The sequence below is a fragment of the Grammomys surdaster genome, unplaced genomic scaffold (genome assembly GCF_004785775.1).
Source record: "Grammomys surdaster isolate TR1022 unplaced genomic scaffold, NIH_TR_1.0 125979, whole genome shotgun sequence".
Lineage (NCBI taxonomy): Eukaryota > Metazoa > Chordata > Mammalia > Rodentia > Muridae > Grammomys > Grammomys surdaster.
The window spans coordinates 2,372,356-2,399,087 of record NW_021620795.1 but is presented as its reverse complement, the minus strand read 5'-3'; the positions used below and the strand labels follow the sequence as shown (position 1 = coordinate 2,399,087).

Sequence of the window (26,732 nt, the reverse complement as noted above, 5' to 3'; positions counted from 1 at the left end):
TTTCTCACCTCTGGTCAGGAGAGGGAAAGCGCAAGATCGGAGTATGCCTAGATGCCTCACAGGGGATGACAGAAGGCTATCATCACAACGGAAGGAACTCAAAAGCATGAGGCAGGATACACTCTCCCCAAGTATTCTTTGCAGGAGCTTCGGAAGGGTTTATCTCGGTCCCTACAAACTGGCAAGGACAACATAAGAAGGATGTGAGCGCTAACCTGCCCCCCTCCTCATCTCAGGTGCAGACACCACTCTCCACAGAGAAGCCCTATCAGAATCGAGAGGAAGTATCAGTACCAGCTCCGTCACCAGCCAAGAGGGCCCTCTGAAGGGGAGGAACAAGTGTCACAGACTTAGCAAGGGAATGGCAGCGGCAACTGAGAAGAGGGATGGGCCAGGCTGCAGAGAATGGGCCCCTCCCACCAGGTTCTATAGAAGAAATCGGCATCTCTAGCATGGTTTCCACCTCCCACTGACAGGAGGAACATATGGCTGCTCAGGGGATACAAGCAGTGAGCCAGGAATTTCAGATCTTGGACTCAATCCTGCTGAGTAAAGGGATTACACAGGCATATTCTCGGATGCCCGTCAGTATTATTTATAACAGAGGAAGGCTATGCTTACATAAATTCCTAAGAAAGGGTGAGCTGAGTGAATTTGGTGCCTTCATTTGACAGCATAGATATTTAAAAAACCATGTTTTTAAAGAATGACGTGAGATACAGTGATGTACTCTCAAATAGTAAGTGAAAAGTCCTAAACTAAATTCATGTGTGTCGTGATCCCAATCTTTAAAACTGGATGTGCTTATGGGCCAGCAAGATAACCTCAGAGGGTAAAGGCATTTGTTTATCAAGCCTGATGACCAGGGCTCAATCCCCAGGACTCACAGGGGTGAAGAAGAGAATTGACTCCTGTAAGTTGTCCTTTGACCTCCACGCCCATTCCGCAGCACACGTGTGTGCACTTACACACATACAAATAAGTAAACAGGAATTTTAAAAAATCATATGTGCTTACAGAAACTTAAAGGGCTGGCTTAAAATATAGACACAGAGCATTTGGGAACACATGGGCATAGTAAGTTTGTGGGCATAGAAGGCAGCAACAAATATCAAACCCCGTGGTTCATCAAGCTTGCAAAATGCTCTACTGCTCAAACAGTATTTCCTCAGTTGCACTATTGCCATTTCTGGCTTCACATCCTCAGTATTCTACTCAGAGTGTCTGAGCAATGCAAACATTATAGAGGTCATCCATGATGACAGGCAGGCAGCATGTAGAAACACAGCCTCTGCTTTGAGGTAGGCCTGCCAAGTGTTCTATTCTCTTGTCCACCTTTCCTAGCACATCATCACTGGAGGCTGCTTTTATGTCCAGCCCAGCGCTCATTGTCTCAGACTGGGCTGAGCTCTGGTGTTGGGGCACAGCTGGTTTTCCTGCCATGGCCTTCACAGGGCATCAAGGACTCACCGAGTTCCCCACTCAGGCATCTCTCAGCCATCAGGATTTAAACCAGCAAACTGCAGTGGGAGAAGCACTCTCCCCACCAGCAGCCCACTCATCTCCTCTGACGTAAAAGGAGATTTGGAGGCGGCTGCCAGGAGCCTTCTCCACTCTGCAAACTGTTCTCAAAAATACACACTGCCTTTATTTTTCGTTTCTGAAATAGTCTGTGTCCTCTTCTCTCCGGAAGCTGGGGGCTCAAGCAATGGAGCAGTTCAAGTGTCGAGGGAAAAATAGACCCCGATTATTTTATCAACTATAGAGGCATTCCAGTCCCAACGAGATAACAGTTCTTTGTAGGCAGGTCATCCTTCCCTGGGCTTCAAGATTTTCTAGTTTCCCCTGTAAAAGGAGTTCTCAACGAAGGGGCTTGGCTGGGGTCGACAAATGCCCCGGAATCACATGTGATTTAAGATCTTGCTTTATAGCTCAGGCTAGCTTCAAATTCAAAATTCTCCTGCTCATGTCTCCTAAATGCTGGATTGATTGCATATGTGTGTCACCATGCTTGACAGTTACTTATTAATCAACGGGTGAATCCACCTGTGCAAACAACTCCTAGCTTTTTACATCACAAATGTTTCTTTTAAAAGGGTACTCCTTAGGGGTCTTTCTCTCTGTCCCTCTTCCTCTTTCCTTCCCCCTCCCCAACACCTCTCATTCTAAAGTACCAAAAGCAGTCTGTGTTGTCAGCGTTATGCTGACTGAACAGGAACCTGACTACTGACCCCAAAAGATGCCCATCTTATCTAGCAACTTCTGGTTCAAAGCACACATCCTGTGAATGTCTCATTGCTTAGGAAGTGGAGTCTAAACTGAGAAGTACCCATCTCACTACACCCTCACACCCTCCACCAGAAGCCACTAAATGAAACCTACCTCCCCCCAAAACACACACGCGCACACACACACACTTTCCACTTATACAGAGCAATAGGCACAAAATGACTCTTTAGCCAGTTCTGACACGTGCCTCAGTCCCTGCTACAGAGGCAAGGGGGATTGCTTGAATCTTTAGGTTATTGGCCAGTTTGGGGCAAAATTATGAAATAGCAACAACAGAAACACCACCTCTTCAGGACTGTTGCTGGAAAGACTCTCCTGGACATTGCTACTTAAAAGCACAAAAACATAGTCCCTTTAAGCCTAAACCAACCAACTGATAAAGACCACTTCCTTATCAGAATAACTAATTCACTGGGCTCAGATCCTTAGATGTGGTTGCATTTATGGTGAACTGTCTTCTCAAGGATGGCTCTATCCACCACTTCATTCAGTTCAGTTCATCTCCTCTGAGTGCACACGGGGCACCGGGTTTGAAGTGAGAAACTCCTTCCTGGCTATGCCTCGTTCTTCCACTTCCTGTCAGCTCTGTGACTCTAAGGCTCGGTGGAACTTGCAGCCCAGCAATTTCATGGAAGCCCCTACAAGAGCTTCCAGGTCTCTAACCTGTACAATTATTATAACACTCTGTGGCAACAAATGGAGGAAACCCAGCCTAGGTTCTGGAGACCTGCTTGCCAAGACTCAGACAAAAAGCCAAGCAAATCAGAAATAAGCCCGACCGTAGCTAAATCCCTAAGATAGCCCTATTAGTGAAATAGAGTAGTGGTTTTTTTTTTTTTATAAAATCTCATTACTATAACAAAGCATGATACATGAGTTAGTGAGAGAAGAGGAAATATCTGTAGTTGCACAGGGGGAAAACCATTATCTAGAAATCATTCATTACCTGAGACCTAGGTGGCCTGAGTAAGGAGGCAAGGCCATTGATGCCCATCAAGACAAAAACTAAATCAAATTTAAAACTGCCAGTAATCCTTTCTGATCAGAGGTCAGCAGTTCTCAGGTGAAAAACACTTAAGGACAGGCATTCCTGAAAACTGAACACCAGCTTGCAGCTGAGGAAACCATAGGCTGAAGCAGTATCTTAAAAATGCCTGGACAAAGTTTTGCTCTGCCCTTCAGGTGAATAGTTCATCTGCATGATGGCTAAAGAGTCTGTAGATTCAGCTGAAGAGACGGCTCAGTGGTTAGAAGTACTGACTGCTTTTTCCGAGGTCCTGAGTTCAATTCCCAGCAACCACATGGTGACTAAAAAACTATCTGTAACGGGATCCTATGTCCTCTTCCAGTGTGTGCAAAGACAGAACATTTATATAAAATAAATAATTGTTTTTTAAGTAAACTTTAAAAAAAAAAAGGACTCTGTAGATCCTAAAAGTTGTAAAGGTAAAGTTCCACAAAATTAAAAGTACTCAAACACACGATAAATCTTACTGCTAATGCAAGAAGTTCCATAGCTTCCTGTCAATAGGACAATATCCAATGAATATCCAATGAATCAGAAGAACAGCTTGCTATCTTGTTACCATGGCAACCTGGTAAACTGGTCTAACTCCATCAATCTGACAGTCTAAAAGACTAGGATAGATAAACACCATATGGTGAAATAAAGACACTCAAGTACATGATTAGCAGCTAGCTCAGGCTCACTCCACCAAGGCTGGTAAGTCCAGGAAATTTGACAATAATTAAAAATAGCTAAAAGAGCACTGCTTATATTGGGCAAATAAATGGCATTAAATGAGAACCTAATAATTTATAATCAAGGAGTTTCCGGTTCTCACAATGGCTTTAGAAGATCTATTGTCTAACCAAATGAAGATGCTGAGCCTTCACAAATCCTAGAGTACTTACACAGTCTCTGTAGGAAACACCACAATGTTACATGGATCCACACTGCATGAAGGGTAGATCCTGACTACTATCTGAGAAGACGAGATTAGAGGACAGAAGGAACCTGGGAGGCCTGAGGTCTTACTCTAGCCCTCACGAGGGGGGTGGGGAGACTTCTCAATTGCATCAGTCATAGGACCAGAGCCCATGCAAAGGAGGTCAGCAAAATAAAACATCTAGGAAATCCAAGGGGGCTCCCTACCTGAGCCATCTCCAGTGCTCAGCCACCAAATCCCTGAGCCTCTTCTGCAAGCCTGACAGACACAATGTAGCTAAGGTTTGCTGGGCACTTTTCAAACATCAGGTGTCATGTTTGGTATTCTCATTTTCGTTGTTACATTTCACTCACCGAGTCAGGTGGAGTCTTTTCAGCCTTATTTTCCAGATGAGGAATCACTCCACATGAACGTTAAGTACTGAACCTTGACTAAGATCTGTTGAACCCAGACCCACTCACCTACTACAAGAATCTTCTTCCAGCCTTTGGGCCATCCAGCTGCTGGAATTAGGCCAGGCCACTGACTCCACCCACCTCTCAAGGGAAAAACATCCGATCTATCTTCTTGAACCAAGTGTCTCGAAATGCATAGTGGGAATAACCTAGATGCTACCCAGAAGCCTAAGTTTATAATTCACTTTGAGAGAAAACACATAGGCAATAAATACATTGGCTTGAAGTTCAAGTTGGCTATAGAGTAAAATGAAGAAGAGATTAAAAACAAAAAATTCCTCTAAGTCACATCTCCACAGTTGGACGTCCACTTAAAGCACGCAGTGTGGTAACATGACATTCGTGGTGCTGTGGTGTGCCGGGGGCGGAGTGGGAGGTAGAAAGAACTGAACTTACACTTATGTCAAGACTGCACAGGCTGACGGCATCTTCATCCTGGGCACTCTGCTTCCGTTTCCGCTGCAAGACAGATGAAAAGACAAATTCAAATATAAACAGGATTTCAGCTTTGATTAAGGAAGAAAACAAATCAGATAACTCATGGGGTTCTTATCACTTCCATGTGTCAACCAAAAGCTTCAGCCAACGATGCAAGGTAGTAGATCCGAGAACTACGGGGAATTACTAAGCCCTGTGGTGAGGTGATTGGCTTGCATGCTTATTCTTATTTTTGCCACCACAATCAATCGACCAATCTCTCTATGTCTCTCTCTGCCTCTCTCTGTCTCTCTCTGTCTCTCTGTCTCTCTCTGTCTCTCTGTCTCTCTCTCTCTCTCCCTGTGTGTGTGTGTGTGTGTGTCTGTCTGTCTGTCTCTCTCCCTCCCCCACTCCATTATTCTACCACAGACACCTCAAATGAATCCATATAATGATGGCCCCATCAGCTTACTAAATTAGATGATGAAATATATTTTCTCCTTTATAAAGGAGAAAAGATATTTATCTACAAACTATAAGAAAGCACATCCAAGATATGTTCAATTATCTTCTGCATCCTCAGGTCTGCTTGAGGCAAGTGTTTCTTGGGTTTTCATGTCTGTTAAGATGCTGCCAGAAGACCAGAACTACCACTGTGAAGTTACAGGACTGTCTGTCTGTAACTGCCAGAGAAGCCCACCTCCTCTTTCATTAAGAACTCTGATCTGAACAAAGGCAGGGAGTGGACAGTGACCCAAACTGCCCATGATCACTTGAACAAAACGCTTGCAGAACAGGTATCTGCTATGTGCCAACCTCCGTGTTTGCTTCCAGAATGGTACAGGTTGGCAACTCCCACAGTTAAAGAATGTATATCCTTGCAAGAGAGAGACAGCAGATATGATTTGCACACCTTGATCCATGGGTTAGAATGACTCTTTCTTAACTCCATGGTTGGGGTGGTAGTAACAAAAGCTCCAAGGAGAGGAAAATAAATACATCTTTGGTTTTCCTGGCACTGGGTATCAAATCCAGGCCCTTTGCATGTTAAGTGAGTGCTTTTACTATTGAGCTACATCCCAAGCCCCTGCAATAATGCAGAAGGGAACGCTGGTACCCAGTTGGTGCTCTAAAAGTAGGTTGGAAGATTTTGGAAGTGCAGTGATAAAAGTCTTCTCAGGGGAGAAGGTATTCTATAATAGGATGAATAGAAGTGTCAGATGAAGATGGAGAGTGGACTGGAGTTTCTTTTTATAAAGCTAGCTACCTACTTAAAATTCTGAAGATGACCTGGTCCTCTTGACTAGGGAGGGAGGGAGGGAAGGAGGAAGGGAAAGAAGGAGGGAAAGAAAGAGAGAAAGAGAGGGGGGAGGGAGGGAAGGAGAGAGGGGGAGAGGGAGAAAGGGAGAGAGGGAGAGGGAGAGGGAGAAAGGGAGAGAGGGAAAGGGAGAGGGAGAGGGAGAAAGGGAGAGAGGGAAAGGGAGAGGGAGAGGGAGAGGGAGAGGGAGAGGGAGAGGGAGAGAGAGAGAGAGAGAGAGAGAGAGAGCCACACACAAGTTACAAAATAAAAGCCACACAGATTATAAGAAATGGGTTTCTTGTCAATTCTCATTTCACAGGGTGATGGCTAGTCACTGCTAGCAACAAACAAGTCAGAAAGGCCTTTTGGTTTTGTATATGCCCTTGGCTGACCTGGATGGAATTTGCTATGTAGACCAGGCTATCTGTGACTCCTAACTGTTGAGGTTGCAAGCAAGTACCACCACACTCAACTAAGAAGTCTGCAGCTAAAAAAAGCACACCTTTAATCCCAGCACTTGGGAGGCAGAGGCAGGCGAATTTCTGAGTTCGAGGCCAGCCTGGTCTACAGAGTGAGTTGCAGGACAACCAGGGCTATACAGAGAAACCCTGTCTTGAAAAAAAAAAAAAAGTCTACAGCTAGAACTCTAAGCCAGAAACAAACACTTCACAAAGCATCATTTAGTCATTGTTCAGCCCCTTTACGTTCCCCAACCACTTCTGTACCAACAGCCGCTCTGGGTCCTGGAAACTGGCATGGGAAAGGCATACTTCCTGACTACTACTTGGGTACAAAAAAGAAGAGATCACATCGTGATCTCTACTATGAATGAATCAGGCAAGGCAGAGATGACATACCAGCTAACTTTTCTCTCTAGTGTTTGACTTTGTGAGCACGCACATGTATACATGTGTGTGTGGAGGTCAGAGGTCAATGTCATGCATCTTTTTCAATCATGTTCAACCTTAAAGTTTTAATGTTTTTAATTATGTAGGGTGGGGGAGTATATAGGTATGAGTACAGGTTCCACAGAGGCCAGAAACACTGGACCTCTCTGGAGCTGGAGTTATAGGAGGTTGTAAGACATCCAGCATGAGCTCTGGGACTTGAACTTGGGCCCTCTGCAAAAGCAGTATTGGGTCATAACCACTGAGTATCTCTGCAGCAGGGCATCCCACTGTTTGCTTTTTTGTTTGGAGACAGACAATAGTATGGTCCTGGAGCTTGCTGATTGGCTAGACTCCTAAGCCGGCAAGCCCTAGGAATCCTTATGTCTTTACAACCCAGAGCTGGGATCGTAGGCATGTCCTGCCGCCACACCTAGCTTTTTATGTGGGTGCTGAGGATGGGACTCAGGTCCAAATGCTTGCACAGAGCCTGGAATAGGACTAGCTGATCTCTGTTACCCTGCACCCTTTTGAGAGTCGTGTTTCCTTCAGCAGCCTCAGTCTCCAAGGTGGAAAGAGAGAAAGAACCAAATGGGCAACCACTCCAGCTCAGCGGACCCTAGTGGTGAAGGTGTGCAGTGGAGGAGACACGTGAATGCACTGCACACCCAACCGGGACCTGCAATGTCTCAAGTCCTGGGAAGCGAGGCTCATGCCGATGAGCTATAGAACAATTCATGGAAGACATCACCAGGAGAGCCCAGAGATACTGACAAATATGTTGTGAGACAGTGTTTGTAATGGTCTAATCAGACCCATAACGAAGGTGACATTTCAGTCTATTAAACATTATGACATGCTTCTCACAGACAGATTTACCTGTAGGATCTCCTTTGAGCCTGACAACCACAACCACACTATAAGGCAAGTGAGAGCTAGAAAGTTCTCTATTCTGTGAGACTCCAACAGAAGCTCTGAGAGGACCCAGATTTTTATAATCAGCAAGTGGCAGAGCCTGGATCCAACCCAGGCCTACCTGACTCCATGCTAAGCAGTTCCTATCTCTCAGGTCGTCCTGCACTCAAGCCTGGGATCACACATGTGACCTTGAGAGGAAGCAGTGGCTGAGGACTGAGGGGACACCTTTCTGACTATGTTCTTCCTTTGTGACTATTTGAGAACACTAAGCTCTTTTCTACAGTCCTTTCAAATCTTAAGCACTGTCACTGTTGCTTTGGGGCGACATAGATCATAAGCCACAGACAAGTTAGTCCGGGAGTGTTTGGGCAGGATGGTTGTTGTGTGTACTGTATATTTACATATTTGCTCTGATGGATTCCCAGCCAATCTGAGGACTCAAGTTCCCACTGTTATTTTTGTTAAGTTTACAGATGGTGGGAAGGCATCATCCACTTCCCTTGCAACTCTGAGAAAGCCGCTTGTGTAAGTCCAGTAACTGTGGTAGTCTGTCTCCAAATTCAGCACATCATCTTATGGGCTCTTCCCCAGCACTCTGTGCTGAGCAGACTGGTGAATAATTTCTGCATGGTGACTCAAGGGACAAAGCAAAAGGAATGAATAAAGGAGGCCTGTGTTCTTGAGGTGATGTTCCTTGCCTTCTGCAAACCACCTGGCCCAAACCAATCAAAACCTCCAAGCCAAGGTTACTGAAAGCTGAATTCTTCAATCTCAAATTTCTTACTGTTAGCCGGGTGGTGGTGGCACACGCCTTTAATCCCAGCACTTGGGAGGCAGAGGCAGGCGGATTTCTGAGTTCAAGAGTTCGAGGCTAGCCTGGTCTACAGAGTGAGTTCCAAGACAGCCAGGACTACACAGAGAAACCCTGTCTAGAAAAACAAACAAACAAAAAATTCTTACTGTTCAGATAAAAGAGAACATTTTCCTTACTAGTGGGGACACTGATTTCCATAAAATACATGGATATGTAAAGAAAGTCACAGCAGGGCAGTCCTTGGCCCAAGGTGGTGGTGGTGGTGGAGTTGGTGGTGGTGGTGGAGTTGGTGGTGGTGGTGGAGTTGGTGGTGGTGGTGGTGGTGGTGGTGGTGATGGAGGTGGTGGTGGTGGAGGTGGTGGTGGTGGCGGTGGTGGTGGTGATGGAGGTGGTGGTGGAGGTGGTGGTGGTGGTGGTGGTGCTGGTGATAGATTAATGAGTTGCATACTACCTACAAGAAAGAGACTCTAATGTGCTCAAAAAATGTCACCTCTGAGCCATGGTGTTTGTCCACGCCTGGTCCCTGAGCAAAGGGAAGATGTGACCTCTGTTCCTCCAAGTCTTGCCAGTGGCTGAGAGGAGGAAGAGAGCAGCTGTGTAACCAGAAGTGACCATAAAGGGCAAACCAAAGCAGTGACCGAGGAGACTGTAGGGACAATGGGCAATGGGGGAGTGTCTGACTTCTTACTGTCATAGTCCACAGGTTACAGATACTCTCTAGAAGCCTTTGGGTGCTGCAAAACCCTCTTCTTCAACCAACAAAGTACCAGGAGCCCCTTTGTGAAAATGTCATGGAGCATAGTGCATATTTGCATGTTTGGCTGTAAAGTGTCATGGCAACTTGAGGAAACATGCATGGATCTGGTGACCTATGTTGGAAATGTATGACTTTCACGTCATCTCGGACTCTACCAGAATCACCTTTGCCCTTCATCTCCTAGACCTGTTTTTATAATTACTATCCCTCAGACTGCTGCAGGGCTATCTCCTTTCAGGCTTGGCCACCTTCAGATAACCCAAGGCAGACATCTGAATTCCTTTGGTAAATGGTCCGTGAACAAACTGCTTTTCTGTTGTTCGGGGAAACTGTTTATGAAGAACACTGGTCCAATTGTCCACGGGTGGATTCTCAGAAGACTCCATACTGGGCCAAGCCTGAATATATTCATCTCACCTGCCCTGGCTCCCATTCTCTTGAGACCAAATCTTGAATGCTGTGAAGGTATTAACCTTAGCTGCCAAAGAAAATCACTAGGCGTTTCCGACACACATAGAAAGAAAACACAGTGAACTAGGCACCTACTAGGAACCAATGAATGTTCCACTAGCTGTTTTTTCCCCTCATTTTAAGTAAACACTGTGGTACATGTTTCCAAGAGTGAGATTCTGAGGTCAGAAGGACTTTACTGAGTGAGCGCAGAACAGGATTGTTTGTTTTGTTTTTTAGGCCCGACCACTTGACTCTCTATCACACAGCTGATTTCTTCCCTTCGTCCTGTCTGGTAAGACATTTTTTTTTTTTAGGTTAATAACTGAAAATGGCTTAAAAAATGTATTTATATACTTACTTAAAACAAGCCAGGCATGGGTATTCATGCCTATAATCTCAGTACTTAGGAGGCAGAGGCAGGAGGATAAGCAAGTGCAAGCCAGTTTGATCTACACAGCACATAGCAATTCAAGGCCAGCCTAATCTACAAAACAGTCAAGAGTAGAAAGTCTCTATCTCAAATAAATGTGTGTGTGTGTGGTGTGTGTGTGTGTGGTGTGTGTGTGTATGTGTGTGTGTGTGTGGTGTGTGTGTGTGTACCACATATATGTGGTGATCCAGTGGATAATAGTGCTTGTGACCAAGCCTCAAGACCTGAGTTCAATCCCTAAAATCCACATGGTAGGAGTGACTTGTCTCTTACAAGTTATCCTCTGACCTGTACAAACATACTGTGGTAAGTACATGTACACCCATCCAAATGCACATTTGTATACACAGAATAAATAAATGTAAATTTAAAATGTATTAGTAAACAATATTTATATATCCATAGGAATTTACCTATATAACTCAAGGAAATTAAGAACAGAAATGAGACAAGCATGAGTATAAAAGCCCATCTCTTGCCAGGTGTGGTAGCATACACCTTTAGACCCAGCACTTGGGAGGCAGTGTGAGTTCAAGGCCAGCCTGGTCTACAAAGCAAGCTCCAGGACAGCCAGGGCTACAAGAGAAATCCTGTGTCAAAAAACTGAAACAAAACAAACAAACAAATAAACCAGGGCCAGGTCTACAGTGAGAGAGCTGGAACGTGGTCATGTGGTCATTGTTGTGATTACTATTACCCCTGTCACCATGGTGATCATTGCTTTGCTACCATTTGACTCTGAGAGGCCATCAGGGTAGGCAAGGGGTGGAGAGGCCTGCAGCATGGCAGATGTAGAGTTCTAGGCTGAAATATGACTCTCCTAACTGCTCAGACCCCATGGAGTTGTCCCCAGAGCCCCTCGGATACCTTTAGTCGTGTTGGCATTGGGTTCTTCCTGCTCCTTTCTCAGGGATGAGGGCAAATGGTGAAGTCAGACTTCACTTTAAATGGCTGAGATTAAATTGATTAGCATCAGAACAGCCCCGTTATTTAATCACAGACTTTTCTATTAAATAAGGAGCTGACCAGAACAGCAAAAACCCACTGATGGAGAGAGTGCAGCTCCTGACTTGACAGCAAACGGTCTCTGATTAGTCGTTTATAATTACTCAATTTGAACCAGATCTCTCAAGCCTTTTGATTTATCTTCTCCCTGGCAAACAGCTTGGTGGTTTCAAAGCTTTGATGCTGGGCCTTTTATCTGGGCCTTCTTCAGGGTCAGCAAACGGATTCTGTGTTCTTGTGCTTCCCCTCAGCTGGAGCTTGACTTCATCAGCTTGACTTTGAACATAAAACATCCCTTGCTTTGTTTTGATCCACAGGTAAGAGGACCAAGGCAAGGCCCTATTCCATTTAACAGAGGGCTATTTTCTCCTCTCCAATTTTAAGATGCCCTCCGTTTTCTAGCATTCTCGAACCCACGTCCCTATTACCCCCAAACTCTTATCTGATGATCATATGGTAGAGAACTTGGAATTCAGGTCCCTCTGAACTACTGGTCCATACATTCTAACTGACACTGTGTGACTGTGCCCAGATAGCACTGATGACAGATTGGAGGAGCTTGGGCAGACTATATAGGCAGAATTAGGGGAGGGGGTGTCTTCTTTTGCCATACACCTGCCATGAGGCCTTGGGGGTCACTCACCTCACTGTTCTATGCCTGTTCCTCATCTGTAACAGCAGTGAGAGTGTGCTAGATCACTGTGGGTCAAGGGCTCAGAACTGACAGAGACTATCTACTCTCAGTATTAAGATCACCGGCAGCAAAGACAGCAAGTGAAGGCACCAGACTAAATAAAACTCAAGGAAAAAAACTATCGAAAATGTTGAAAACTTCAAAAACTACAGAAATCTCGTTCCATGTCTGCTCTGTCCAGGCACGGGTATAAAGTGGGAAGAAAGGTTTGTATCCACCAGGATTTTCAACAATGAGCTGTGACAAGATGCACAAAATCAAGTTAGCCAGGACTACTTCTTCCCAGGCCTTCTAAATTATGATGATTATTTTGTCTCTACTGGCTCTCAGGTGCTGGGGATTAGATTAACCACAATTCTTAATTCATAACACTGTTGCCACTGGTATTCTTTTGGGTATTTGTTTATCTGTTTTTTTCCCTTAGCAATATTGATACTTGAAGCTATTGTGTACCAGCCTGCACTCCATACCACACTGCCTCTCTTCACTTTTTTTTCTAACACATTAAAAGCAAAAAACAAACAAACAAACAAACAAACAAAAAACAAACCTCCTTTTAACATTATTCTGTAAAGGGCTGAAGAGATGGCTCAGTGGTTAAGAGCACTGGCAGGTCTTCCAGAGGTTCAATTCCCAGCAACCACATGGTCCCTCACAACTATCTATAATGGAATCTGATTGCCCTCTTCTGGCATATAGGTGTACATGCAGACAGGGCAGTCACATTCATAAAATAAATAAATCTTTTTTAAAAAAATTACTCTCTAAAAACCCAGTAAGACAGTTCACTTTTTTTTTTTTTAAGATTTATTTACTTTATTTATGAGTACACTATAGCTGTCTTCAGACACACCAGAAGAGGGCATCAAATCTCATTACGGATGGTTGTGAGCCACCATGTGGTTGCTGGGATTTGAACTCAGGACCTCTGGAAGAGCAGTCAGTGCTCTTAACCGCTGAGCCATCTCTCCAACCCCAGTTCACTTTTCATAAAGCCTTTACTTGAGTTCCACCCCACGAACTAGCATGGTGAAGGCAGAGAACTGACTCTCACAAGATGGCCGGCCTCTGACCGCTGCGCATGCTCCATGGTACACATAGACACACACACAATGAATAAAGGGTAAACAAGATCCTCACTGATGGAATCATTTAAAATCTTATTAATAATCATTAATTCAGACAGAGAAGCAACACACACACACACACACACACACACACGTACATCTAGGAAATGTCCAAATGACTGCTTAATTCTTAGATAAGCACCCCATGTAACCCTCATGTCCAACAGCAGACTACCCAACGACATAATTTAGATCCAAACATGATTATTCACAGGAATATAGAACACTGAGTAGACAATGAGAGTTCTTGGGTTTGTCCTCAGCTGTTTAGAAATCCTTCCCCTTCCTGAGCTGGTGACACTTTGTCCACCATAGCGAGTTGCCAACAGACAAGTCTTTAGCCACAAGGACACAAGGCTTCCTTCTGTTGCTGGTGTCTGGATCCTGGATTCCTTGGGGCAATAGGCTCCATACAGTAGAGGAACACTGTAGGAATAGGTAATGCTTTCTAAACTGCCTGGAAGATCAGGATAGAGATAAATAAACAGATCAGGGCTGGGGTGAGGCTCAGTGACAGAGCATGCCTAAGGCCCTGGTTTGATTCCTAGCACTGAAAAGCAAGCAAGCTCCCTTGCTGACTCACTAGGTGTTAACAGCCACACTGTAACTCCGAGTCTAAGAGGCTGAAGTTGGTTTCTTTACAGAATATTCAGCCACTTAAGCTACTCCTTCCTTCCTTCCTTCCTTCCTTCCTTCCTTCCTTCCTTCCTTCCTTCCTTCCTCCCTCTCTCCCTCCCTCCCTCCTCCCTCTCCCTCCCTCCCTCCCTCCTTCCCTCCCTGTCTCCCTCCCTCCCTCCCTTCCTTCCTTTCTTCCCCTCTGTATTAGTTACTCTTCTTGCTGTTGTGACATGACAAAGGAAACCTATGGAAGAAAGGTTTTATTTGGAGGCAGTCTTTGGAGATTCAGTCTATCGTGGTGGGAAGGCACGGCAGCAGGAGTATAAGGCAGATCGGTCACACAGCAGCCATAGCCAGGAGCAGAGGTGAATAATGATCCTTAGCATGTATCTCCTTTATTCAGTCTGGACCCCAGCTCAAGAAACGATGTTGTTGCCCATATTTTTGGACGAGTCTCCCATCCCAATTAAATCCTTCAGACATGCCCATGGTGACTCTAAATCCTATCAAGTTGACAATCGAGACAAACTGCTCTGCCCTTCCTCCTCCTTCCTGTTGCTGGAACAGGAAAGGGTCTACCAAGAAGCCAATAATAGGGCAAGACACGGTGGTGCACACCTTTAGTCCCAGCACTTTCGAGGCAGAAGAAGGTGGATCTAAATTCGAAGCTAGCTTTGTCTACATACGAAGCTTCAGGCCTGCAAGGGGTAGGAATCCACTAAAGGAGGAGGATGCAGCTCCGTGCTTACCTGGCAAGTAGACGGCTCAGGGTTCAAATTCTAGCACTGAAGAAAACATGTATGACAGTGCACAGGTTCAGACAGATTGCAAACTTAAGGCTGTGAGAACCCCTCTTCAGCGCCACACAGGCAGTCTAAGCCAGCCCGGGCTATGCTGTTTCAAACAGATTGCCCTGCATTCTGGACACTTCCCATGATCTACAGATCAGAGTTTAAATGACTCAAGCAGGGCGACTCTGGAGATATCTGCACAAAGCAAGAATTTCAGACTAGATCCAACTCCTCAAACAGACTTCTGATCCACATCCTCACATGCCAGAAACACTGAGAACTGCAGCCAGTGGACCATTACCCCGTGATAGACCAGAGTTGGCAGATAAAGCAGGGACAAGTCTGAGAAAGGGTCCCAGCCTGTGACAGACAGACACTGGAGTTATCTGGTTATGCTTGACCACATTCTTCCCGAAAGTAGTTAACCAATGCATCTATAGCAGTGGGCATGGTGCCCAGCATACAGCAAATGCTCAATAAAGCATTTGTTAAATGAGTGGATTATATCATTGGTTTACCAGAGTCTCTTGTTTATCTTGGGTTCTTGTGTGAATTTGTTGATTTTTATGTGTGTGTTATGTGCTAGAGTGCAGGTGTGCACATGCTGATGTCACAAGACAACTTTGGGAGTTGCCCTCAGCCTCCAACTTGGCTTGAAGCAGTGTTTCTCTGTCTTCTCCTGTGCTGCACAGTCCAGGCAAGCTGTCCCCCCAGCTTCCAGTTGGTTTTGGTTTCTACCTTATAACTTTCTGCAGAAGTGCTAGAAATACAGATGTACACCACATCTGACTTTTTATGTAGGTTCCTAGGATCAAACCCAGGTTTGTATCTGTCATCTTGCGGGCATTCGGATTCACTTCCAGAGACACTCTGTGCCCCCTCCCCCCAAAAATCTAATTTTAGAAAACCATTAACTTCCTAGAGAATGGATTGGATGCTGTGTGAGCAGGCTTTGGTTTTGCACACTCTAGGCCTTGGTTTCATAATTGAGGGTAAAACAGACTTGGTGGGGGGCTTTGAAGCAAAGGGAGCACTGGGCGACTCTGTTCTCTGAAGCCATTAACTTCAGCCTTTGAGTTTTACAGAACCTTGCCAGGACATGACATGGCCACTGAAGAAACAATGCCCTGTATGCTGACAGGCCCCTTGAGTTTAGAGTTCCCTTTCCATCCTTCCTGTAGTTTGTGGGCACAGTGAGCCCTTCCCCCACTGTCAGCCACAGGGGCAGGACAATGCCCTGCATCCCAGCTGACATCCTTCCAGACAGCACATCAGAAGTGGTCACAGTCACACAGCTTCTCTGCAGACTGTCGGGCAGTATTCCCCAGTGAGGAACCACTGTGCTCAAGACTGCTGCCCACTTTGTGGATTGGGCTCTGGCCAGGTTGGTACACAGGAGCCCAGCATGGGGCCTTTGCCTCATCACATCCTAAGGCTGCTCCTGAGGCTCCTGCTGACTCCAAGGATCTCGTTGGCAAGTAAGCTTCTGCTCTCCTCCCCCAACACGGGCTTCAACCCACTTCCCCGGCTCACTTGCTATGTGTAGTCCAGACTGGGGTGGAATTTAGGGTTCTCCTGGCTCAGCATCTTAAGTGCTAGGATTACAAGGGGGTAGCATCCTATCTGGCTGAACCCATTGTTCAGATGAGAAGGGTATTGATTACTATAGTAACTTCCCTTACAACTCTTCCATACTGAGAGGAAGACCGTGAAGAGTAAACTGTCTGCCTTGTGTGAACTTCCAGGTTGTTGTTGTTTGGTTGTTTTTGTTTGTTTGTTTGTTTGTTTTTCGAGACAGGGTTTCTGTGTAGCTCTGGCTGTCCTGGAACTCACTCTGTAGACCAGGCTGGCCTCGAACTCAGATATCCGCCTGCCTCTGCCTCCCAAGTGCTGGGATTAAAGGCGTGCACCACCACCGCCCAGCTTGTTTTGTTATTTAGGAAGATACTTACTTTGGATCAAATAATGCTTACCTTCTTCTCAGGTGTAAGGACCTGTGTTTCCACAAGACTCAACTTCACACTGTAGAAGCATCAGGGATAATTCAGATTTTAGAGAACCAGAAGAGGCTCTGAACCAAAGGGGCAAACTTAGGGGCAGGAAGGATTTTTATTTATTTATTTATTCCAGGTCACAGTCCATCACTGAGGGAAATCAGGGAAGGAATTCAAGGGAGGAACCTGGAATCATGAAGGAATGCTACCTGCTGGCTCCCCCACAGCTTTATGCTTAGCTGGCTTTCCTATAGAGCTCAAGACTACCTGCTTAGGAACGAAGCTGGGTTCTCCTACATTAATTAACAATCAAGACAATCTTCCAAAGGCATGCTCACAATGAAACGGGGACTTCCTGTCTGACGACTCCAGGCTATGTCAAACTAATTAGAGCGTCTGTTATCTTTATTTGGGGTTCCTGTAAAGCAGATCCTGGGATAAAAATGGAGGACTAAGCTAGCTGCCCAGTGGCTTCCTTGGGAGATCTGTTGAGCATAAGGAAGTGGGGTGGCAGAAAAGAGAGAAGGTATGTGTAGTCAGTAGGTTACAGCCATGCTCAACCAGAGTCTGACCCACTAGGGGAGCCCCTGAGAGAGTCTGTAAAACACAGTCCATAAGTCTCCACTAGGAGTGAGGACGTAGGGTTGCCAAATACAATGCCTCCTTTCACTGACTAAAGGGAGTTCCTTGGGGTGTCAGCTGCCTTAGATGATAACTCTCTCAAGTAGACTGATATTAAGTGATAACACCCACAGGAGACCAAAAGAGGTAGAGGAAGAAGAAGAGGAGGAGGAGGAGGAGGAGGAGGAAGAGGAGGAGGAAGAGGAGGAAGAAGAGGAGGAGGAGGAGGGGAGGAGGAGAAAGAAGAGGAAGAGGAGGAGGAGGAGGAAGAAGAGGAGGAGGAGGAAGAGGAGGAGGAGGAGGAAGAGGAGGAGGAAGAGGAGGAGGAGGAGGAAGAGGAGGAGGAGGAGGAGGAGGAGGAGGAGGAGGAGGAGGAGGAGGAAGAGATGATGATATCTGAAGTGGCACATGCCCCAAGGGTGATATCTCAGCAGATGAGTTTCATTCAGTGTAAGCTCAGTGAGTTGGAGCAGATGATGTCTGACGTTTCCTACGTTATAATAATTCAGACCCTGCTACAAGACCCTTCCCTCAGCATACAACCACACAGTAAGTCTTCAACCCATTGCCATTCCCAGTCCATCCAGAAAAAAAGAGTCGAACTGAGGCTACCTCAAGATAATGTTTACCAACCTTATCTCCCCCTGGGCACAAACAGGCTCAGGCTAGAGCATCTAGCTGAAGTTTAATAACATTGTTTGGGAATGTTTGTTTACCTTTATAGTTACATTCTATTTATGTCGAGAATACTAGACTTTTGTTTATCTTAGTAATATAAACTTTCAGTTAAAGACAAATAATCAGGGGAAGCCTATGTTGTTTTGTAGAAAATAATTTTGCCCGACTCAACGTTAAAGGCTGTAGCTAAGGTGATTCGTTTTCATGGCACTAGCAACATTTTATAAGTCTCCACAGTAACTGGTAACTAGCTGCCTACCCATTTTGTCACCCATGACAAACACAGATGAGCACCTCCCTCTGCCCTTCTCCCCTGGGATGGCTGAATGGGGCCTCCTCCTTTTCCTTGTCTGCCCAGTCATGGATTAAAAATGATATTCATATCTAATAGACCTAACTTTAGCCACAGGAAATGGGAGTACTTGGGAGCATAAGCCCCAAGCATTAGCCAAGCTTTGTTCGAGGATGGACACTTTATCTGCCCCCAACCTTCTTCCTTCTCCCTTTGGGAGGAGGGAGTGAGGCTAGCTCTGCAGGACCAGCGGGGAGCCAGGCCTGCGTGCTCGTGCTCACTTCCTGGATCCTGAACAGGACACTCCCATCTTTTTGTTGTTGAAAATTTAGGTCCTGGCTCACAATGTTACGTACTGTCAGAACCAAGCAACGCCCACATTTGGATGTATTCTAACAGATACTGTGATGATGAGAAACGTCATGAGACGTTCAAAGACCTTCTAAGTTGTAGTCATCTGCACATATGAAAGGCTTACTCAGAAGGAGACGCTCATCTTCCATCTAGATATTCCTTCAACTTTATGGTGACACAATTTTCTGAAGCCTGTGTTTTTATTAGATGTTTATAAGTCATAATGATGTTATCTTTTTTTTTCTTTAAAGATTTGTTTATTTTATATATGTGAATACACTGTCGCTCTCTGCAGACACACCCACACCAGAAGAGGGCATTGGATCCCATTACAGACGGTTGTGAGCCACCATGTGTTTGTTGGGAATTGAACTCAGGACCTCTGGAAGAGCAGTCAGTGATCTTAACCACTGAGTCATCTCTCCAACCCTATGATGTTCTCTTTTTCTTGCCTGATGTAAAAATTGTAAAATAAAATAATCAGTGAACAATTATTGCCTGGGTTGTGATCTATTTTTTTAAGGCTGGAACCCTAGCCCCATAACATTAGCCAGGTTGCTTTCCCTCTGGATCAGTTTCTCTGTCTCTTAGTTCAGGGACTTGACCCAGATGACCTCTAGCATCTCCTTCTCGTATGATAGCACGTGGACAAGGACACTGCTGGCTGGGACTGGAAAGTGGCACACAAGTGCACCAAGCCACATGAGTGCACTTGGACATGTACAATACACGTCAGTTCCAGCACTGTGACCTAACACACACACAGGGCTTCCCTGCTTCCAGACCAGAGGTCTTGATTTTTATTTATTTATTTTTTTTATGACTCATGACCTCTTTATACTTATAAAACTTACTGGGAGCCCCTGATGAACTTTTGTTTATGTGGATAACATCTATCCACAGTGGAATGTAGTTCAGTGGGCAGAGCCTTTGACCCACTTGCACAAAGCTGAAAGATCTCATACCTAGCACTAAATAAACCTGGGCAGCGATGGAATCCCAACACTTAGAGAGTGAAGCAGAAGGACCAGAAAATCAAAGCCATCATCATCATCACCATCAAATCATCATCATCAAATCATCATCATCACCACCACAACCTCCACCACTATCATCATCATCACTACACTGAGGAATCAGGCATTGAAGGCCAACCCAAGACAGTGAGTCCCTTTCTCTATGAGAAAGGAAAGGTCAGAAACTCAAAAAAACACCCCTGCTTCCAATGAATGAGGTATTGACCTGCCTATCTAACAGACTTTAATACAATTTAACTGTATTGTGCTCATTTTGTGTACAGCCAACTCTCCTTTCTGCCTGACCTGTAAAAAGATGCTGGGTTCACAGACCTGCTCCTGGGTTCATCCCCTGGAGCATTTCATTCTGGCCAATACACAGGAAGAAAGCCTGCTTTACAGTTAGCCCTGAGTTACTGTCCTCCAGGGCAGTGGTTCTCAGTCTGTGTGTGTGTATGTGGGGGGGGTGAAGGACCCTGTCACAATGGTTACAAATCAGATATCCTGCATGTCAGATATGTACATTATGATTCATAACAGTAGCAAGATTACAGTTACAAAGTAGCAACAAAACAACTTAATGTATCAAAGAGCCGCAGCGTGAGGAAGGTTGAGTGCCACTGCTCTAGGGTTCTGCAGTCCCTAGCAACCTCAGAGCTGTTTCTCACTGTCCTGCCTAGCTCTCATTCTCACAAATATAAACACGTTGCTTCCACTTCAAATCATCTATGATTCAAGGACTTCAATCTGCCATCTACCCAATCAGGCTTGTGTCTAAAATCTGTCACCACTGGGTGTCTACAGTGACACCTATGACTTATCATGGAACCTACCACACACTCGTGCCTTAGCCACAGCCTTCCTCCTGCTAGGCCTCCTGTGCATCTTTTATGACTCAGTCTGTGGATCCTAGTTTAGAAACTCTCCCTGAGTCACTCAAACTTTTCTCCTTGTATATTTTTAGACTTTTATTTTTTTAATAGGTAATACAAATGCATAGGGGTGTTGGAGCTTTTTTTTTTGTTAATCATTTCGGGTCCCCACCCACCCAAGGGGAAAGGGTGACATGGTTTCACGTAGTCCAGGCTGGCCTTGAACTCTTGATTGCCCAATCCTCTGCCTCTGAGATTACAGGTGTAAGCCATACTGTTTTGGCAAATGCATGGGATTCAGCTGTAATACATAGCATACAATGACAGGGACACCACTCTCCTATCCCAGCTGTCCTGTTCTCCTTGTCTGCAGGGAGACAACCTCTGCAATGACTTCCTTCCAAATTTTTCCAGAGTTGCTTCAGCATAAAGACGCAAGCATTTTATCCAGTGGCAACCTTTCTACTCCATCTTGAAAAACTTCCATGCCAACAAACCATCAAGCCAACACAAATGCAAATGGCTTCATCTCTTCAGTAGCTGCAAATCATACACACACACACACACACACACACACATTGGTTTTTTTGAGACAGGGTTTCTCCGTGTAGCCTTGGCTATCCTGGAATTCACTCTGTAGACCAGGCTGGCCTTGAACTCAGAGACCTACATGCCCTCTGCCTCCTGAGTGCTGGGATTAAAGGCAAGAGCCACCATGCCCTGCCCAACAAAGCATATTTCTAATGCACTTAGTTACTGAAGTCTGCACTAGCTGACATGTTTGTGGCTACAGAAGATGTTCTACATGGTTAGTCCCTGTGCAAGACAGACTGCAGCAGTAATATCAAGGCTAAGTGCTCAGCCCTGCCAGACTGAACTAGAAGAGTCCACTTACAATTCATATTCCTGCTGGCCAAGTACAGGCCAGCCTGCCATGCTCATCCACAAGGTGGTTTATATTTAAAATCCCCACCAAGGCTCAAAGTGAGAAATGAGAGTTTGGTCAGATTTAAATTGACATTTTTCTGAGGTGAAACTTCTAGATTTCTGCTGTACTGAACAGTAGCCAGGAAGTACACACAGCCATTCAGATCTACAATTTAATCCAGTATAATGAAGAAAAAAAGATGAGCCCAGCTCCTCAGCTGCACTAGCCGATTTCAAATGGTCATTGCCACACCTGTGGCCACTGCCCTCCATGTGAGACAGGACAGGTTCTCCAGGTAGTCCCACACTAAACCTGGACTGGCAGCTGTGGCCCGTGTCCACTGACCAGACATTTGAAACGTTTCAGTTGACCTGTATATTTGAAAGACATAGTGTTAAAAAATGCATATTTAATATGGTAATGTAATATCATATATAATAACTATATTATATAAAACAATGATTAAACTATATGATTTATATATAATTATATAATTAATATATTTATGTATAATTGATATAATTATATAAATTATTTAATAAATAAAATATATTTTAAATATTAAAAAATTAATATACTTTTAAAATAAATCAAAAAATATAATTAGATAGCAATTAATATGTTGAAATGCTACTATTTAGGTATATTGAATATTATGAAAATTAGTTTCTTTTTTGGTTTCACTTCTCTTAACCTGGCTAGTAGAAAATGTAGAATTACACATGTAGTCTGTGTTGTCTTGGTGCCACAGTGCACAGCACACCCAGGGACACATGGTTCAGGAGCATGTCCCCCTTTTCAAGGGAATTACTGCAATCCATACAGCTGTGAGGTAAAACAGACTCTTAGGATCCTTTTCTCCTATGCTCTCCCCTGTTCCCTAAAGAGAGGCTGAGCTGAGAAAGGAAAAGGAAAGGGCCTCGGGATTCTGCTGGCCGAGAATTCAGCCAGCAGCAAGCCAACACCCTCCCAACCTGGGTGGCCACAGGAAGAAGCTGATTCCTGGCAGGAACTGACTTCCTGGTGCTTGTGAGAACAATTCACCAGAAAACAAAGTGAAAGGCCTTCGAAAGGAGCACAAGAAGGCTCCAAATTCGATCACCAGGACTCTGCAGGGCGGTCCATCCCCGCTCCATCCCCTCTCTACCCTCACCCTGGGCTTAAACTGGCTTCCACACAGGTCCCAGCTCAGCCAGCTCTGTATACAGCTTCAGGTGAGGAGAGAGAGACATGGGAAAAGCAGAAACCAGAGGAGGAGACAGGCTCTACCCTAAGGTTCTCACAACATGAGGGCTGTGCAGTTCAGAGACGGTTCATGTTTCTGTTATCTGTGCCTTTGACTTGGGAAAGGAAAGGACAAAAAATTCATTTTTGGAGCATGATCCCTGAAGTCAATAGTTCAGATCAGGCACTGTTCTCCAAAATGATAGTCAGATCTAACTTCATGGGCTGGGAAAACGAATCCAGGACCCACATGGCTGAAGAAGAGAACTAACTCCCAAAAGTTGTCCCCTGATGTCCCTACATGCTCCATGGTGTGTATACAAGTGCACAGGCACACATATTTATCACACACACACACACACGTTTGTAAAAGCTTTTTTAAAGATTTAATTCCATTTAAGGATAAATCACATACTTGGGGAAAAGCAGTTGTAGTAGTTGTAGTTGTTGTTATTGTTGTTGTCGTTGATGTCTGTGTGCCTGTGGGCACGGGAACTAGCCTATCTGTTGTGTAACCAGTCAACTAAGACTTGTTGAGATGAGTTTTCCTACCTCATTTAATGGGTGAGTCTGGACCTTCTGTACATACAAATGAGGTCTCACCAACCCTCTTCACCCTCATTGCCTGCCTCATTTGGAAAATACCCCTGGGCAGTCGATATAAATTAGGCTCTGAACCTGACCTCAGCACTGACTCCTAAAATACCTTTTCTTCCGCTGGACAGATTTCTTCAGAGACAGAAGGAAAGAGAGTGGATGGGTGGTGAATCACTGGAGCGGAGGGAGTTCTTCCCTCAGGGTGGAAGTGCTCATAATTGTGTGCAATTTTCCGTGGAGAACACCCAAGGGCGAGTGAGGCCTCATGGGGGACAGAGGGCTGGTGATTTAGAGAGACTGTGACAGGCCAGGTACCCTGCTAAATCCTCACTACATGTGGGTACTTGAAGAGTTAACACCCAGAACAGCCCACAACACATGCCTGGGAGTTCTACACCCGAGTTGCCCAGGAGCAAACCCTGCCTCTCCCCCATGTGCCCCTGTGCTCATGGCACTGAGACATGTCACAATCCTCTTCTCCCTACCTGTGTCCCAGACCCCAGAACTTGGCCAACCACTCCTTTCTTGCATTAGGACATGATAAGCATGCTGCAGGCTGGTCTGGATGGCATCTTTGTATTTGCCCAATGAGGACATGGCCCAGCAAGTGGAGCACACCCTGAGAAATGCTCATCGCTAGGTCTCAAGAAGTCCCCACAGGCTGGGATCTGTCACATAGTTATTGAGGTCTGAGACATGTCAGGTTTGGTTAGATATTCTCATCATCTGCATAATTTATCCTCACCCCAGTACAGCAGAAAGCTCTACACAGACATCAATACATGTAGGCTCAGCAATGGTAACTGTCATCCCTCAGCTTCGGCCTGTGACTTGCTCTAGCCAATGAGTGGAAGGGACAATTCCAGGCTTACACATTGGGAGGGCCAATTTTAATTGTCAACTTGATATAGTCTAGAATCACCTGGAAAGGGAGTCTCATTGAAGGACTATCTAAATCAGGCTGACCTGTGGTGTGTCTACTGGGAGACTGTCTTGATTACAGTAACAGGTAGGAAGATATAGCCCACTGTGGGTGGCACCATCCTCTGGGCTTGGGTCCAGGACTTTATTAAAAAGGAGAAAGTAAGGTGAATACAAGCATGTATGCATTCTCTCTGTGGTTTTGACTGTGGATGTGACTAGCTGTTTCAAGTCCTTGCCACCTTGATTTTCCTTCAGTCATGGACCATTGCCTGAGCTGTGAGCAAGAATGAACCCTCTCTCTCCATGTTGCTTTTATCAGGGTATTTTGTTACAACAACTGGAAAGGAGACCAGGATAGACCTTAAAAGATACAGTACATCTCTGCTTGCTCCTCTGGACAAGAGAAGAATGCAGATGTGACCCCTCATGGGGTAGACTCCTAGCCAGCCTGCCTGTGAGAAGGAGAATAAAGACTGTGTCTGTCTGCTTCAGAGTTTGGGGATGATTGTTACTCAACATAAACTGAATGGAGTGACTCTGATCTCACTGTTACATCTCAAGAAGAAGGTGAGGTTTTATGAACTGGGTCATTTTGTGGCTTTCTTGTTGCTTCCTCTCCAGTCTGGTAATGGCTCATTCAAGGAAGACAGCAGGGGCCACAAAGATGAACATGTGGTCATCTGAGCACCTGGTACAAGCAAGAACCAAGCTGATTCTCAAGGAGTATGGGGGTGGGGCTGATGGATCAGAACTGGGCTGATTGTTCATTCCCATGAAGTAAGCAGAGTTAATATTCACAGTCAATGTCAGGGGGACAGGTGGGGCCTGTGGAAGAAAAGGAAGGAGAGCAACAGGACCAGCAGTGAAGAGGTGGGGAGATGGGCCAAGCAGCTTGCTGAGATGATCACGCTAGGCATGAAGAAAAGCCAGAACAGGAATGAAGTTATTCAGAAAGCGGGAGGATAGCTGGGCAGTGGTGGCGTACACCTTTGATCCCAGCACTTGGGAGGCAGAGGCAGGTGGATTTCTGAGTTCGAGGCCAGCCTGGTCTACAGAGTGAGTTCCAGGACAGCCAGGGCTACACAGAGAAACCTTGTCTCGAACCCCCCCCAAAAATAAAAATAAATAAATAAATAGAATAAAAAACAGGAGGACAGAGCAAGAGGTGGTGGCCAGAGTGTCCCTGAGCTCTTCCCCACAGCAGGGAGCAACCTGGACCTCAGAAGTTGGGAGGCCACTGAAGTGTATGACATGGATCCCAGAGTGTTGTAGAATCACCACTGAGCGCATGGCATGTGCCCATCTCTATTCATCATAATGCTTCTTAACAAAGAAATGGCTGAGCTGTGATTCAGGACTATTAAGTTATTTGACAAAGGTAAGGTTTAAGAACAAAGTAAAACACAAAACTAGAAGGCAAAACAAAGCAACAACAATAAAAAGAAAAAGAAAACAAGACAACTTAAAAAACAGTATGTGAAAAATTACTGTCTAGGTCACGTTCAGATGCAGGAAAACAAGGGTGGCTTTGGAGGGACATGAACCCAGTTCAAGTTTCTCTTCCCTCCAGATCACAGTCATGGGTCACGTGAGCATGCTCACGTGAAGCCTTTCAAAGGCTTCAGACTGATTTTACTAACTATATAATCCACAAGATAGGAATGACCCTTGTGCCCATTCGGCAGGTGAAGCAACTGAGGCCTGGAGAGCAGAAGGTTGCACAGTCCACAATGTATGGAGTAGTAAGTATTTGAAGTCAAGGTGTCCACTCCAGGATCCAGATTATTTTTTAGCTCTTAAAAATATACATTCTAAAATTTTTATGTGTATAGATGTGTTGCCTATATATTCCTATGTACAACATGCATACAATACCTGTGGAATCTAGAAAAGGGGGTCGGAGACTCTGGAGCTGGGGTTACAGAGGGTTGTGAGTCACCATGTGGGTGTGAGAGCCGGTCTTCTGGAAGAGCAGCCAGTGCTATTAACTGTTGAGCCATCGGTGCAGCTCAAAGGATCCACAACCTTAACAGCCATGATTCTACTGCCTTCAAAGGAGAGGTGGGGGCCAGGGAAGTTAGCAGCACCCGATGGTAACTGCACAGTCTGAAACCTGATGACCTCCAAACTCCAGACCCAGAGCTCTGTCCTGCTAGACCAGAAGGAGTGAGGGAACACAAGAGCCAATGGCAGGGGACACGTGGGACCTTTTGGGGGTGAGAAAGAGGCTGTTGGACTGGCAGGGAAGAAATGGGAAAATGAGCTAGACAGCGTGCTGAGGCAGGCCCACTGCGGAGGCAGAGAGGCCAGAGCACGGATAACCTTATT

The 26,732-nt window shown here is 45.3% G+C and overlaps 1 protein-coding gene across 3 annotated transcripts in view; it reads right to left on the bottom strand.

Annotated features, from left to right (window-relative positions):
- Positions 1 to 26,732, bottom strand: part of Arhgef3 (Rho guanine nucleotide exchange factor 3) — a 287,557-nt gene that overhangs the window by 135,474 nt on the left and 125,351 nt on the right. For all 3 annotated transcript variants that reach the window (XM_028754050.1, XM_028754053.1, XM_028754051.1), the window contains one exon: positions 5,090 to 5,152. In XM_028754050.1, coding sequence (XP_028609883.1) covers positions 5,090 to 5,152 — 63 coding nt within the window. The remainder of the gene's footprint in view (positions 1 to 5,089; positions 5,153 to 26,732) is intronic.